This window comes from Giraffa tippelskirchi, chromosome 10, assembly GCF_054371585.1.
Source record: "Giraffa tippelskirchi isolate mGirTip1 chromosome 10, T2T-mGirTip1v1.2.pri, whole genome shotgun sequence".
In the NCBI taxonomy this organism is placed as follows: domain Eukaryota; kingdom Metazoa; phylum Chordata; class Mammalia; order Artiodactyla; family Giraffidae; genus Giraffa; species Giraffa tippelskirchi.
In genome coordinates, this window is record NC_137284.1 from 25,991,408 (window position 1) to 26,008,733 (window position 17,326).

At 39.8% G+C, this 17,326-nt stretch overlaps 2 protein-coding genes across 3 annotated transcripts in view; one reads left to right on the forward strand and one right to left on the reverse strand.

Annotated features, from left to right (window-relative positions):
- Positions 1 to 2,316: 2,316 nt before the first annotated feature.
- FANCF (FA complementation group F) lies at positions 2,317 to 3,738 on the reverse strand. The gene has a single exon (XM_081536566.1). It carries the CDS (start codon positions 3,507 to 3,509, stop codon positions 2,430 to 2,432), a length of 1,080 nt encoding a protein of 359 aa, XP_081392692.1. The 5' UTR covers positions 3,510 to 3,738; the 3' UTR covers positions 2,317 to 2,429.
- Positions 3,659 to 17,326, forward strand: part of GAS2 (growth arrest specific 2) — a 168,464-nt gene continuing 154,796 nt past the window's right edge. The window contains exon 1 of one of the 2 annotated variants that reach the window (XM_081536568.1): positions 3,659 to 3,836. The gene's annotated coding sequence lies outside the window, so the exon portion shown is untranslated. The remainder of the gene's footprint in view (positions 3,837 to 17,326) is intronic. The other variant, XM_081536571.1, reaches the window with a different exon arrangement.

A 17,326-nucleotide genomic window follows, 5' to 3' on the forward strand; every position in this document is an offset into this window, starting at 1 on the left:
TGGATGTGAGAGTTGGACTATAAAGAAAGTTGAGCACCAAAGAATTGATGCTTTTGAACTGTGGTGTTGGAGAAGACTCTTGAGAGTCCCTTGGACTGCAAGAAGATCCAACCAGTCCATCCTAAAGGAGATCAGTGCTGGGTGTTCATTGGAAGGACTGATGTTGAAGCTGAAACTCCAATACTTTGGCCACCTCATGCAAAGAGTTGACTCATTGGAAAAGACCCTGATGCTGGGAAGGATTGGGGGCAGGAGGAGAAGGGGACGACAGAGGATGAAGTGGTTGGATGGCATCATCAACTCAATGGACATGGTTTGGGCGGACTCCGGGAGCTGGTGATGGACAGGGAAGCCTGGCATGCTGCAGTCCACGGGGTCCCAAAGAGTCAGACATTACTGAGCAACTGAACTGAACTTTGTTTAAAATAAGATAAAGAATAGAAATTAAAGGGAATTCCCTGGATGCCCAGTAATAATGACTCCTGGCTCTTACTGCCCTGCCGAAGTTTGATCCCTGGTCTGGGAACTAAGATCCCGCAAGCCATGCCAGGCACTGTTCTAGGCTCTGGGTCAGGGGAGAAATACAGATTAGCTTCTACTCCAATGTTGCTTATTTTCTGTGTGCTCTTGGGCATTGTAGTTAATTTTCTTTAGCCTATATCTAGATTTATAACAATACAATCTTGAAGTAAAGACTAAATATGGTTACCTATGTAATGAACATAGCATGGAGCCTAAAACATAGCATGGTAAGCATAAAAATAGATTTAAAATTTTTCTTTACTGAAGTCTATAACAATTTTCATCATTTTATCTTAAATAAGAGTACAAGGTAGCAGCACAAGCAGAGAAAAAAGTTTACAAACTCTCTTTAAAACTAAATTTTATGGTTATGGGTCAATATTACGAGTTCTGTGAATAGAACTCTTCACTGAGTTATGTTTTCTGAAAAAAAGACCTTCAGGTAATGAACAGAAGGAACTGTCTTTATCCTTGTATTCATGGCAAATTAAATCTAAAATATGGCCTACATGGATTAGAGCTAGAAAAGGGAATCAAATCACAGGAAATACAAACTTGTTAGTGTTAACACAGGATCATCTATATGGGAAAGTGTACTTGCTAGTGGAACAGTACTTTATTCCAGATTTCACTACAGAATAAAAAATTCTACATTATACAAATTTTTTTGCTCAAATCAACTTTCAGATTTTTACATTTCCTGAAGACTTGCAACTAACCTGGATATGGAAGAAAACATCTTGAACAGGAAGTAGTATTCCCCCTAATAAAAATGAATACATTATTCTTTAGTTTGGTGATTGGGAATCACTCTGCCAGGTGTGGAACATCTGGGTAAACTCACAAAATTAGGTTTCGACACATACTAAACAAATATTCTAAACTGCCCCCATAGGGCAATCACCAAGGGAAAAATGGGAGAACTTTATTTTTATACTCAACACTTGATTTAACATAAGGCAACTCTAATGCCAAGGTTGTGATGTATTAACCTCAATGGCAGAAGCAGCACTAATTTAGAAGTTTGTTTTGATTCTTTTGCCATCAAATGCTAAATTAATATCCAGAGGCATAGATTTGTATTTACTATGCTTTAAAAACTTTTTTCCTTGTCTTTAAGGCAATGCTTTAAATTATTGGTCTTTCAATTTGCATAAATGAAAACCAAAATTTCCAACTGCCAATGCAGGAAATGTAGGTTTGATCCCTGGGTCGGGAAGATCCCCTCTGGTAGGAATCAGTAACCTACTCCAGTATTCTTGCCTGGAAAATTCCATGGACAGAGAAGCCTGGAAGACTACAGTCCATGGGGTCCCAAAGAGAGGCAACTGAGTACGCAGACATACAAGGCTGGTTAACTTATTAGAATGTCTGGTTAACAAGGCCAAAATCCAGGGTTTAAAGTCCAACTAGGCCAGCTGGCTTTCCAAACCGTTTCTGACAACATATATTGTTGGTTAAAGACATCTCTTCACTTCTGAAGACTTAAAAAAAAAAAAAAACTACAAAAGTAAGGCATTAGTAACGTAAAAACAGTGTCTTGTTGGTTACTGGAAAACTACTTTTTCTGTGACAAGCACATATATTTTCAGGGTTATTAGAAATGCACCTTCTAAAACACAACCATTGTTAATTCTATGGCTTCAGGTAGGATACTTGCAATGTTACCTCCTCTATCCAGAAAATCCATGGCACTACAAGGCAGTTACTTTACATATCTGTAATTAAGTTACAATTACTTTATTATATATTAGGACCTAAAATAATATTTTGGACACAAGAAAGTACAGGAGATGTGGTGCGAACACAGGAATTTTAATTTTGTAAACCATACATTCGAGTAATCAATAACACAATGTTGCCCACAGAGAACTGGGCTGAAAACTTGTCTCTTCCCCAATGCAATATTATATACGACTCCCAAGAGCTAACAACAGGTCTGTCCAGATGCTAAGACCAGGGACTTCGAAATCTCCATCTTGAGCCTTATAGGACTTCAGGGCAGTAAGAACTTCATCTTTCAGAGGCGGAGGGGCTTGACAGAGGCTTTGAAACCTGATGAACAACTCCTCCCAGGGCACATCCTGGGGCTCAGTTCCAATCCAAAGGCCTTTCGGAAGGTCATAGTGCAGTTGGCGACCCCAGTTTGTGAGCAATCCCAGATAGACAGGGGACAGCTCTGGATGGCACCCCGCCACGGAAGTTAAAAGCTCAGCTGGGAGGTTGCGGCAAAACGCAACCACGACATCTGATTTCCCCAGAAGCCAACGAAGCAGTTCTTCACCCCCGTCTCCCGGTGTTCGGGGACTGCCTACTCCGAATTCCTCTTCTTGGAGCCGGGAGGACGCCGGCGGCAGCAACAGCGCGGCCGCCATCACCTTCAGGAAGTTGTTCTGGGGCAGGCGCTCCCACAGGCGGCTGAGAAGCCTGCCAGGACCCTCCGCTTCGGCTTCCCCCACCTCCTGCAGACGCCTCAGCAGCAGCTCCGCCTGCGTCTTCATCAGTGAGTCCTTCTGAAGGACCGGGTTCTCTCTGTAGGCGTGTAAGTGCAGCATGTGGGCAGCGGCCCGACAGCGGGCGAAGCGGGCCAGGCTGCCCTGGAGCGCCTCCTCCTCGGCGTCCGGAACGCCGGGGCCGGGAAAGAGCTGCTGCAGCAGGCAGTGAAAGGAGGCATCCCCGAGGGCCGGGTTCTCCAGCAGTCGCAGAGACAGAAGCTGGTCACAGTGCCCCAAAGCCTGGAAGTTCGCCAAGCCTGGGGCTGGAGCGGGCCCAGAATCACCCTCCTGCTTCCACTGGTTTTGCAGTCGCCGCTCCAGAGCTTTGCGAATACGGGCATGGCGGCCAAAGCGCCTGTGGATGTGGCGCAGGTAGCCAGCCCACTGTAAAGCCCTGCGAACGGTTGCAGGGTCCCAAGTGCGGACGTGGGTTGTGCGGGAAACAGCCAGAACCTCAGAGAAACGCTCCAGGTGCTCCAGGAGCGAGTCCATGGGGCGCCTCAGGGCCTTACTTCCGCCTTCACCGTGGCGACGGAGACTCTTTGCGTGCTGATTGGTGCGTCGGTCAAATGATACGCCTCTCTGCAATGCTATTGGGTAAAATGCCTGTCAATCTCACAGCGGCCTTAATCCGGGTACCTGGACTCCGGGAAATTTAAGCCTAAGCAAAGGCCTGCATTTCACCGTGGTTGGTGCTGCTGCCTAGGACTGGAGAATTACCGGATCCACGTGGGAGATGCTGCTGCTGCTCTTTACGGAGGTCTCCGTGCTTCCTTTCGCTTTAGAAAAAATCTCTAGTAGAAATTTCCTGAGTTTTGCGTGAGTAAATCTGTGTTAAGGTTGTCATAATTGGGGAAAGCCAGAGACGTGCTGTTACATATAAGAAAATGTTATTAAATGAAAATTTTAGTTCATTTCAGTTTAGTAGAAAGGTACTGACCCAAGTAATTAATGCCAGACACTATGCTAAAGCCTGGGCCTTGACCTTATCCTTTCATTATTACAACTTGAATTCTACGTTAAGTGAAACTTCAAGATTAACACTTTCTTAAAATATTAAAGGAATTTAAAATTTTATTTCAAAGTTTCACTATTGTTTTTTGTTTGTTTTTGTAATTTCCAAGGCAGAATAGCTAAATTGACTCTTATTTCACTCAACTAATTGAACTAAGTGGCATTTAAGTGTGGGAGTTAAGCATTCCTAAACAAGCATCAGAAAAAGAGGCTTTCACAAAAAGCCTACCTCATATGATCCTGTTGAGGATTAAATGATAAATGTGAAATGCCATCTTTAGTATTTTGGCTGTCTTTTAGTGTCCATTCTATCATTACCCGTACTCTCTTTGCATAATAAAGATGCAATTTTGAGTACTGACTGCAGCTCACAGTGGAGGAGTAGGCCCCTTTGAGCTAATTGTGTTAATCCAACCCTCTCTTAATTTAATAATTTAGGAAACCCAGGCTTAAGCGGACCAATGTGTAGTATTTCCTAAGGACAGAAATTTGTTCAGAAATGACCAGGTGAATCAATTCTAATCAGTGAGGCCTCTATGATTACTTTTTTTACTCTTCGAAGTTGGTAGATCATGAACATTGACCAACATGAAGAGAGAGTCGTATTGGACAATGCAGCTGTATACAAGCTGGGTATCAAGCATGCTTAAGAAATTGTTTCTTCCTCTTGATGCTGTTGAATATTTATATGAAGCCCAAAGCTACCAGATCCATCTGTTTCCCTGAACCAATAGAATCTCAGAATCACAAGGAATACATGGGATTAAGACAACTCTCAAATTAACCCTGTTTAAGATTATAACACAATATATTCCCATTTCTTTTGCCAGTTTTATTTTCTGTTGCTTTCAACTAAATATACCCAAGTAATACCAGCTCTTCAGAATACCGGTATATGGGGTGCAAAGACACTAGCTGAACACTGCTATTATTGTTAATGTTATATAAACCTCCGAAGTGAATATCTTATGTCTTCTCCAAATTCTGTTTCTCCCTAATATAAAAGAGCAACCACCAACACTATGGTCAAAAGTGGAAAAAATTTTAGCAAAGAAACACACAGCTTGATGTTGCCATATTTACTGTTGGTCCTGAGAGATTTCTAATGCATTCTTTTTCTATGGACTATTAAGACTTGAAAAATCAAGTTGTGCCATGGTCTAGGTTAGGTCTCATATTTTTAGTTATTTTAAGATATGCATTATGTCAGAAATTATAGGACACTATGGAACTGGGAGACCAGTGAAAACACAGTATTCTGATGCCCCTTTGTATTACTCTGAACAATATTATATTCACATATTGACACTTATTTCAGTCCTCTGCTTGTGGAAATGATATTTTTTATAGGAACAAGCAGGCCTGGACTCTACATCTTCAGGCAGTGCAGACTTAGAGAATTTTTTCCTCTCATTCTAGAATCAGTTTCATGGAAGGAAAGTACTTTGGCATTTTGCAATCACTTTGAGGACAAATACTGTGGGCAATGGTTACACCTGATCCTAACTCAGTTACTTGATTCAAGACTGAGTTTTGAGTAGGTCTCTATATTTTCTAGTAGCAACAATAAATAACAAGCTGACACAACGTTTGAAGACAGATTTCTTATAGAAACTTTACAAACATACTTGCCACTTTTTGTGACAATGCAAACTCTCTTAGAGGTGATTATATGTCTTCAGTTCAGTTCAGTCACTGAGTTGTGTCGACTCTTTGTGACCCCATGAATAGCAGCACGCCAGGCCTCCCTGTCCATCACCAACTCCCGGAGTTTACCCAAACCCACGTCCATCGAGTCGGTGATGCCATCCAACCATCTCATCCTCTGTCATCCCCTTCTCCTCCTGCCCCCAATCCTTCCCAGCATTAGGGTCTTTTCCAATGAGTCAATTCTTCGCATGAGGTGGCCAAAGTATTGGAGTTTCAGCTTCGAAATCAGTCCTTCCAATGAACACCCAGGACTGACCTCCTTTAGGATGGACTGGTTGGATCTCCTTGCAGTCCAAGAGACTCTCAAGAGTCTTCTCCAACACCACAGTTCAAAAGCATCAATTCTGCGGTGTTCAGCTTTCTTTGTAGTCCAACTCTCACATCCATACATGACCACTGGAAAAACCATAGCCTTGACTAGACAGACCTTTGTTGGCAAAGTAATGTCTCTGCTTTTAAATATGCTATCTAGGTTGGTCATAACCTTCCTTCCAAGGAGTAAACGTCTTTTAATTTCATGGCTGCAATCACCATCAGCAGTGATTTTGGAGCCCAAAAAAATAAAGTCTGACACTGTTTCCACTGTTTCCCCATCTATTTGCCATGAAGTGATGGGACCAGATGCCATGATCTTAGTTTTCTGAACGTTGAGCTTTAAGCCAACTTTTTCACTCTCCTCCTTCACCTTCATCAAGAGGCTCTTTAGTTCTTCTTCGCTTTCTGCCATAAGGGTGGTGTCATCTGCATACCTGAGGTTATTGATATTTCTCCAGGCAATCTTGATTCCAGCTTGTGTTTCTTCCAGCCCAGCGTTTCTCATGATGTACTCTGCATATAATTTAAATAAGCAGGGTAACTATATACAGCCTTGACATACTTCTTTTCCTATTTGGAACCAGTCTGTTGTTCCATGTCCAGTTCTAACTGTTGCTTCCTGACCTGCGTACAGGTTTCTCAAGAGACAGGTCAGATGATCTGATTCCCATCTCTTTCAGAATTTTCCACAATTTATTGTGATCCACACAGTCAAAGGCTTTGGCATAGTCAATAAAGCAGAGGTAGATGTTTTTCTGGAACTCTCTTGCTTTTTCGATGATCCAGCAGATGTTGGCAATTTGATCTCTGGTTCCTCTGCCTTTTCTAAAACCAGCTTGAACATCTGGAAGTTCATGGTTCATGTATTGCTGAAGCCTGGCTTGGAGAATTTTGAGCATTACTTTACTAGTGTGTGAGATGAGTGCAATTGTGCAGTAGTTTGAGCATTCTTTGGCATTACCTTTCTTTGGGATTGGAATGAAAACTGACCTTTTCCAGTCCTGTGGCCACTGCTGAGTTTTCCAGATTTGCTGGCATATTGAGTGTAACACTTTCACAGCATCATCTTTCAGGATATGAAATAGCTCAACTGGAATTCCATCACCTCCACTAGCTTTGTTCATAGTGATGCTTTCTAAGGCCCACTGGACTTCACATTCCAGGATGTCTGACTCTAGGTGAGTGATCACACCATCATGATTATCTGGGTCGTGAAGATCTTTTTTGTACAGTTCTTCTGTGGATTATATGTCTTAGTGGGGATTATTTATATAAAATCAAAATTTCTTTGTTTTACTTGCTTCCCTTACAAAGGGGGGAGGGAAGTCATCAAATGAATTTTAATAGAGAACATTAGATGTGTACAGGGTAATTTGACAATGACGTCCTGGAACCAATGGCTTTATCTTGCACCCTATGTTCCTATACCTAGTCTCTGATCAGATTGTAGAACATTGTACCAAATCTCAAAAATATTACGTTTATATATCTTATACGAAAAAAAGCAAAAACAATGTTGATCTTTTTACTCTTTGGAATTGTTTTCAGAAAGGTACTGACTATAACTAAGCAAATGTTCTTCTGGGTCTTAAACTTTCCAATCAGTGTACACTGGGAAAGTTTACAATTGTATGTCAGAAACATTGATCTCCTTTGGCCTTGGGGAGTCTGAGTGGAGTCTGGGAGACTGGAGTCATTGCTGAGATCATGAGAGATCTGATAATCCATTCTAGTTCCTTGGACGTGGTCTGCCACCTGGGCATCTACTCAATGACTAGAGAAAGTGCACATTGCAGCCCATCACGAAGTTAACAGAGGAGTTCTAAAGGGCTTCCCTGGTGGCTCAGACGGTAAAGCGTCTGCCTGCAATGCGGGAGACCCAGGTTCAATCCCTAGGTTGGGAAGATCCACTGGAGAAGGAAATGGCAACCCACTCCAGTATTCTTGCTTGGAAAATCCCATGGATGGAGGAGCCTGGTGGGCTACAGTCCATATGGTGGCAAAGAGTCGGACAGGACTGAGCGACTTCACTTTCACTTTCTTTTCTAAATGTCCATAGAGACAGGGCAAACACTTGTGAGTTCAGAGGAAGGTGTTGGAGGAAGGATTAGAGGGTGAGCTCTGTGGGCATGGATCTAGATGGTGGCCCTAAATCTCTGTTTTCACAAATTTGAGACACTTGCAGTGCCCTCAAAGCTGACAGCATCAGGACCGCCCTGACAATGCATGTTTATTCTGAAATTTAGAACTTGATTAAGACTTTGGGTCACCTGAATTGATGTTTTTTTTTTTTTACTTGAAATTCACTTCCATCATTATAGTAATGTTTAACATTATATTATCTTTAAAAGGAAAGGAAAAAAGATCTTTTCTTTAAATACAGCCACATTCCATATAAATTTTAAAAGGCTATAGAAATGGTTTTACCTATTTTATCAACAACATTTCTAGTCAGGTGTCTTAAGAATAAGAAGAGAACTTTGTTAAGGTCTTGCTCAGAAATTGTGACTGACTCTTTCAAGCATCAAAACCAAGACTAAAAAAATATGAAGGAAAGCATGATTAATTTTCCTATGTGAAAATTTTAGTTTTAAATATTGTTAGGAAGTTTCATATAAATTTAATATGTAGAATCATCTCTATTTGAAATATCATATAAAGAGAATGCAAAAAGAATTTTTTTCACCAAGCCTTTTGTATGTAGATCTTTCTCAACTTATGATAGGATTGTCCCATTAAACCAATCATAAGCTTAAAAATATCTTAAGGCCATCCCCAAGATAAAGAAATGCAAAAAGGCAAAATGGTTATTTGAGGGGGCCTTACAAATAACTGAGAAAAAAGAGAAACAAAAGGAAATGGAAAAGTATACCCATTTGAATGCAGAGTTCCAAAGAATTGCAATGGGAGATAAAGCCTTCCTCAGTGATCAATGCAAAGAAATTGAGGAAAACAACAGAATGGGAAAGACTAGAGATCTCTTCAAGAAAATTAGAGATACCAAGGGAACATTTCATGCAAAGATAGGCACAATAAAGGACAGAAATGGTATAGACCTAACAGAAGCAGAAGATATTAAGATAGGTGGCAACAATACACAGAACTATACAAAAAAGATCTTAATGACCCAGATAACCATGATGGTGTGATCCCTCACCTAGAGCCAGATATCCTGGAGTGTGAAGTCAAGTGGGCCTTAGGAAGCATCACTACAAACAAAGCTAGTGGAGGTGATGGAATTCCAGCTGAGCTATTTCAAATCCTAAATGATGATGCTGTTAAAGTGCTGCACTCAATATGCCAGTGAATTTGGAAAGCTGCATTTAATACTCCTAACCTGCCAAACACTATAGCTTAGCCTCACCTACCTTAAATGTGCTCAGAACACTTACACTAGCCTACAGTTGAACAAAATCATGTAACACAAAGCCTGTTGTGTAATAAAATGTCAGGTATCTCATGACATTTATTGAGCACTATGTTAAAAAAAAAATAATGGTTTCATGGGTACAGAGTGACTGTCAGAGTATTGATTGACCCTCGTGATCACATGGCTGACTGGGAGCTGTCACTTACCTCAACTGCCCAGCATCAGGAGAGGGAATCAGACCACATAGCTGTAGCCCACAAAAAGATCACAATTCAAACTATGAGTCTACTGAATGCATATCACATTTGCACCATTGTAAAGTTGAAAACTCATAAGTGAAACCCTTGTAAATTGAGGACTGTTTCTATGCATATGGAATTCTCTTTGGTTGACTGATATGTGCCATAACACAAGAAGATTGGATAGCACTGCTCCAACATAGGCATTCTAACACAATTAGCTAAGGAAAAGGGGCAAAATAAAGACCACTGCAATTCAAATTAGCTTGCCTTAAATTTTCTACAAGTAGGCCAGCTAGGAAGAAAGTTAGTTGATTAGATAGTCTGCTTTTGCCCTTCCCATGTTTCCCTAGCCATTTTCTCTTTTCTTTTCCCTGTTCTGTGCAGAAAACTGGCCTGATCCTTACTGACACTGTCAGCCTTGTCCCCCTGGCCCTCTGGCTTGCTGCTGAATTGACCAATGAGAGGCATTGGCCCTCAGAAAGAGTCGAGGAATGTAGCTTTTTTCTTTCTTTGCTCTCTGCTAAGGGCTCAGGATTCTGGTTCTTTCATTTACAAATTCCTTGAGCTTCTGATACCATCTAGTATTCCCTCAGCCCCAGGGACTTCCTGCTGTTGCTAATCCCTGGATGCTCTAAAGTACCTTGTTGATTTCCTTAACCCTGACCTTGCTTCTACTCTGTTAAATTACCTTCAGAATCCCTGCTGACTGTACTGGTTTCCTGCCAAGGTCTTGACTGACACAGTCATCTGTGTTTTCAACCATTCTCATAATTAATATAAGTCTGTGAGTCATAATATTATCAATCAGTGTGTGTTTAGGGAATGATGACTAGTCTAGTGCAGTGATTCCCAAATACCTGTCATTGCCAGACACTCCTGCCAATCTATGACAAAATCATCATTATTATAGTGATGTATGAAAAATAGATGACAGAAAAAGGTGAAGTGTTTTCATAAGTATGGTAAATTTCAGTGAAGGGAAAAAGTATTTCTTAATAAAGGTGATATTTAAAGGCAATTTTGTGTTTTCTTTATTTGAAAAAGAAAGATTGCAGTTATTTTCTTAGACATCTACTTTAGAAAATTTATATGTGTTTATAGGTATACATTTGTAGATATATGCCTATATCTATGGGCTTCCCTGGTGGCTCAGTAGTAAAGAAACTGCCTGCAATGCAGAAGCTGCAGGAGATGCAGATTTAATCCCTGGGTCATGAAGTTCTGGAGGATTGCATGGCAATCCACTCCAGTATTCTTGCCTGGAGAATCCCATGGACAGAGGAGCCTCGGGGTCTACAGTCCATTGGGTCTCAAAGAGTCAGACACGATTGAAGCTACTTAGCACGCATACATATATCTATAGCTAGATAAAAGATAGATTATAAGCTTGTGAAATCTATAATTCTTAAAGCCTCCTGTTTTATGTGTGGAAAATGGAGGGTTTGCAGATGGACCCAGATTGTGAAGACCTTAGAATACTACAGTAAGGAATAGGGTCTGTGTTCAACTGGCATTCAGATTCTGTTGACAAGTTTTAGAGCACAAGAATGACATAATCATATCTGTTATAAAGCAACATGGAGAATTGATTGTAGCCAGCTGAGACAAATGGCTATAAATGGAGGTCCACTAGAGAAATATTGCAGTAGTTCAGGTGTACAAAATGACATTTTTACTAAGGAAGTAGCAGAGGAAGCAAGAAGGGATGGGGAGTGGTGCTCAGACTTGAAAATTCCTTCTGAAGAAGAATCATTAGATCTTAATGGAGGGAAGAATCAAAATTACTCTGCATAGTCAAGTGATTGAGTGAAATCCCTTTACCTTTGGAATGGAATGTGAATTGGTATTGATTTCAACTAAAGCCTATAAGTGGAAAACAAGGGGAAAAAAGAGCCAATCACGGCTCAGTGGAAACTTATGAATTTGTTTCTTAGTCTCAGATTACTGTCTTTCCTCACACCTTCAGGATCCCCTGGGTTAGCAAATTAGGCAATAGAGTATTTTATTAGTGATTAGTGAATACTATGGTAACTCCAGAGGAAATCTTGATTGCATGAGAATAATGAAAAATATGGATTGAGTTATTCAAAAGGCAGAATTTAAACAGGAATTTCTCCCCTTCCTTATATAATCTCTCATCCAATTCCTAGAAGCTTAACATTTAACTTAATATCACTGGGATTGCTAATATTCAGAAAGAAAGTAAATAATTAATCCCACTGGAAGAAACTCATCTGACTTATCATTTTTATATTTTTTCCACTGCTTGGACACCTATTGGAAAATATCGGTATCTAAGGGCCAATGGTGAGATTCATATTAATGTAAACTGATTCTATATGGTTTTAGCATTGTATATCAATACACAGATTGTGCACCCTCCTCTGTATGTGTTTTTATGTGTGTATTTGCATAGAAGTAAATAAGATGGAATTCCTAAGAAGATACTTGAACTAAATAATTGAACTAAATTTATTTTTAAGATTTCATTTTTCTTTTACAACTGGTAATTTTTTTTTCCTAATGTCTAAACCAGAAAGATAAAATATGAATCAGATTCTCTCTTTACCTTTGAGTTAGAATTTTGATTTCATGGAGGAGAACTGTAATAATGTCTGGGTGCCTTTATTTTTATCCCACAGTTATCAGCATATTGCTATATAAGTACCTGCCAGGAAGGCCTTTTTTTTTTTTTCCTGGTTCAATAACTTTTTGTGTCTGTTGTTCCCATTTTCAAGTCTCCAAAATTTTATGTGAATTCTTTCAGCACATTTTTTTCATTATTTCCCAACCTTCTTTTTTTCTGGATGGCTGAAGTTTCCAGACATATAACCAGAAATGTCCTAAGAGAATTAATATATTAAAAAGGAAAGCTAAGAAAAATAGGCATTTTAATACATGCAAATGCACAACTCATTTTATACTTTCTTTAAAAAGGTAGTAAATGAATTGATCTTCATAATTAATATTCTCTCACTGGGTAGCAAATATGGTGGAAAAGTAATCAGGAAACTTTTAAATAATTTCCAGACTTAATCTAAGTTCTTAGATTGAGCTAGTCTGCTAATATCATTAATGTCAAGGAGTATTTTCCCCACAGGTTCCTAGCATTTCAAAACAAACTGGCTGAAATAAGACAAATAAGTGATTAAAACAAAATTCACTATGTCACAGAGACATTTTATGGGTATGTAAAAATTCTTTTTGGTAATGCTTTTATCATTTAGTTACCAGATTTTAAGCGTAAAGAAAGGCTTTAAAGGGAGTATTCCACCGGATTTGACGAAGCACTCCACTTAGGACAAGAAGAATGTTTAAAGCAAAAGTGCAATAGTTAATATTTCTTTTCCCTTTTTTCTTTTGAGTGGATTAACAAATGGTGTTTTCCAGCAGTTTGCCTATCCCTATTTACACAGATCCATTGGGTAAAACTCCCTATTTTTGGTTATCTTAGATTATGATGTATCTTCACTTTTCCCCTACTTTTAGTAATTCTTTTATTCATGCGTTTTATTGATGCTGGACGTAGAGGAGGAAATGTATACAACCAAACATCATCTCTGTTACCAGGATGTTGGTAAAAGCTGGATCCTTTTGAAGACATTTCAGTATTCCATGGCTAATTCAGCATGTTAGAACATGCCAGAAGTTCAGAACAAGACAAAATTTACCGAGGATTCTAAGGCAGAAAGTGGAAGGTAGTAATAATAATAAAGACAAGATTAAAAAATATATATATATACGCACACACACATAAATATATATATGTAGTAGATTAAACTTGACTGTGTAATAGGAAGTATTGAGAAAATTTTCAGAGATACATTTTCCTAAATAATAATTAAAATATAAAGTTAGGGATGGCAAGCAACAATATAATTTAAACAAAAGTGCCAAGCCTTATAGTAAAAAAAGATGTTAGTAAATATTATAATTTTTAAAGCATAACATTCTTAGTGAGGAGAAAAACAGTTTGGTGTTCTGATCCTCCAGGCAACCGGAGTATCAGTTAATATCTGCAATTCTGTATAACAAGAAATGATTAAAGTGAACATTATATTCTTCTCCAGCTCTCTGATGTGATGATTTTACTTAGTTTTTTTACAGATTTTAATGAAAAGGGAGGAGAAGCTTAATTTAACAGGATGACTGAATACCTATAACAATGTGCTTTAAGATCCATTTACCTTTTATTGCCTGTAATGGCTGCCAAATTTCCCCTTGTTCTTCTCTACTTTTTAGAGCCCAGAGGACACTAAATCTAGCACTAAACTTCTAGCAGTCCAAGTATTTTCAACTTTAAATCTATGCATTCCTGCTTTTTATAATCTCATTAGGTATATGGTTGTGGAACATAAACTATGAATACTAATCTGATACCCAGATGATAAAACATTGGAAGAACTGCCAGCACAGCATTAAAAGAAATAGGCAATTGAACTGCCAAAAGAAAATTCTATTTGAGAAAAGTAGAGTATTTGGAAACAGAGTCATAAGATATTGACTATGCTAAATTGTTTTCCTATGGCATCTCTTTTAGACAATAATCCCGAAATCAAAAAGCCTACTTTATGCTCTACCCATAAGTGGCTTAGTTAAGTAGTATTTGTACATTGCCAAGTTTGCTTTCTAATGCTAAAATTTCCTTCCTTCTTTTTGTCTTCCTTCTTTCTTTCTGACTTTTATTATTTTTATTTTCCGTTTCTGTTCTCTCATTTGTTTCCATAGATGGTTAGAATAAGACTCACCAGCTTTGTTTAACACAAAGCACTCAGTGAAAGGGAGCTAATATTTTGTGCTGTATAGGAGCTCAAAAGGTTTTCCTAAGTGGTGTGCTGTGGTAAAGAATCTGCCTGACAGTGCAGGAGACGCAAGAGACAGGTTAGACCCCTGAGTTGGGAAGATCCCGTTGAGTAGGAAACAGCAACCCACTCCAGTGTTCTCTCCTGGAAAATTCCACAGACAGAGGCTCCTGGTGGGCTATAGTCCATGGGGTCACAGAGTCAGACATGACTGATGGCACAGCACATGAGCTCAAAAATAGAAACATATGCAGGCTTTATTTTATAATGTTTCCTTTAAAAATACACTTTACCTCTAATTTTACTAAATTAGCCTGTTTCTGTGCGTGTGTGCTAAGTCGTGTCAGTTGTGTCCAACTCTGTGTGACCCTGTGGACTGGAGCCCGCCAGGCTTCTCTACTCATGGAGATTCTCTAGGCAAGAATACTGAAGTGGGTTGCCATGACCTCCTCCAGGAGATCTTCCCGACCCAGGGATTGAACCCATGGCTCTTATGTCTGCTGCATTGGCAGGTGGGTTCTTTACTACTAGCACCACCTGGGAAGCCCCAGCCTTGTTTCTAGCCCAGCACAGTCTTGTTCTTTCCTTTCTCAACTACTGTACCTAATGTTCCTTGGACCTGGAATCATTGTCTTCTCTTCTGCGTCACGTGAAACACTTCCTTCTATGCTCCAAAACCCAAACCAAATCCTCCCTCTTTTATGAGCCTTTCCAGGTAGTTCCAGCTGAAAGTAATCTGTTTCACTTCCAGATTCTTTTAACATTTGTGGTTGGATTGTTAATTTGTCGTTTACCATTTACTGTCTTTCAGTAGAAGTTAGGTTTGTTTTATGATCCAAATGTTTAATGACATGAACCAACTGGATCCATCTCCATGCTGGTCGTATTGCTGCCACCCGGACTGAATTCAGTAGTCGTTCATGGCGCAGGCCCCTGTTCTACAAAAAGAGCAAGAATACATAGACCAATTACATTTTCAAGTGGATTTGTGCGTCTCTGCTCCAGCTTAAACTTTTTGAATGAGATAAGTGTCTTTACTGGTATTTTTAATGTCCAGAGTACTTTCTGTAGTACCTTACAGGACAGAGGAATGCAAAGTGATGGGGTGGAAAAAATATGTACTTTCTATGATGGTTAGACTTCTTTTCACTAGACTTTGAGCTCCTATAAAGTAGGGTCTAAGTTTTATACCTTTGGTTCCTAACATAACTACTGATACATGGTTGGTGTTCAGTAAGTGCTAAATTCAACAAAGTTGGAATCAGGGATTAACACCTGGGATTAATACTTGTTTTGCTTTTACATTTACCTCAGACAAGTTACTTAAACTTTTGAGTCCATTCATTCACAAACAGGAGATCATAATATTTGTCATAAAGTTGTTATGAGGACTCAGTACAATCATGTTTGCAGGACACCTAGAACAGCTACTAAATACAATTGATATTAGAGAGTTTTCTTTCTCATTGAAATATTTTATCTTTGTGACCCCATGGACTGTAGTCCACCAGGCTCCTCTGTCCATGGGATTCTCCAGGCAAGAATGTTGGAATGGGTTGCCATTCCCTTCTCCAGGGGAATCTTCCCAACCCAGAGATCGAACCCGGGTCTCCTGAATTGCAAGCAGATTCTTTACCGTCTGAGCCATCAGGAAAGCCCCATATATATTCGTATATATATATGAATTGGTAGACAGAGGAATGAAAAGGATATTCTACCCATCAGGACTGGCAAAACAACAACAAAAAAATGAGGCAAGCAAAATCCTTTTGGGAAATAGATTATTCATTTTTTCAACTAATATTTTTTTGAACCCGTGCTATGTGCCAAATTATGCCCTAGGGTTAAAATAATGAATAAAATAGAATCTGTTAATGATGTGACCCACAAGGGATGATGTGACTTGGTATAATCAAAACAAACAACCCAGTCAAAACAGAACCTGCATCAGCAAGACCCAGTCTAAGAGAGAAGAAAATTTCAAATAACCAATATGGCAACCCGCTCCAGTATTCTTGCCTGGAGAATTCTGTGGACAGAGGAGCCTGGCAAGGCTACGGCCCATGAGATCTCAGAGTCGAACACGATGGAGCAACTGTCACTCACTGAGTTAGGATTAAGATACTAGGTGTGGCAGTTTTAAACGTGGCCTGAAAATATTTGATGGTCTTCCATCCAGATATTTAAAGGATAAACTCGTGGCCAATTTGACTAATAATACATGACAAAAGGGATGCCGTGTGACTCCTGAGGCTAGATCCTGAAAGGCCAGGGATCTTCCACCTGGTTGTCTTTGCCTGCCGGCTCTCAGGACATTCCTCTAACGGCACTCCCTCTGGGAATCTGACCATCATGCTGTATAGAAGGCCGGTTTGCAAGGAGAAGCCTTCATTCATCTAACCCCAGGCAGCAGATAGGAGAGTGCCAAAGCCTACAGATTGTTCCAATCCTTAACTGTTTGAGTTTTCCTACTGTTGCATTGTTAGTCGTTCAGTCATGTCTGACTCTTTGTGACCCCTTGGACTGTAGCCTAGCTCTGTCCATGGAATTCTCCAGCCGAGAGTACTGGAGTGGGTGGCCATTTCCTTCTTCAGCTGTTGCCAGGAGAAAGCCAATTCTGACTCCATGTTGGAAACTGTTTCTTTGACTTGCTGTTCTTTGCTTTTGTTTTTAACTAATGGCTTGCCTGGAGGACCCTGCCCCTCTGTTTGACTGCAAACTAAAGTGCTTTTGTCCAGCTCCTAGAGAGATAGTTTGTCTCTGCCCACCTGTGAGTAGAAGAGATGAACACACCCCTTCCAAAGGCTGGTCATTCCCTTGGAGATGTTTTGCAAAACTGAAGACCCTTTCACTTTT

Coding starts and splice junctions, on each gene's coding strand:
- FANCF (XM_081536566.1), bottom strand. CDS start 3,509: ATGGACTCGCTCCTGGAGCACCTGGAGCGTTTCTCTGAGGTTCTGGCT.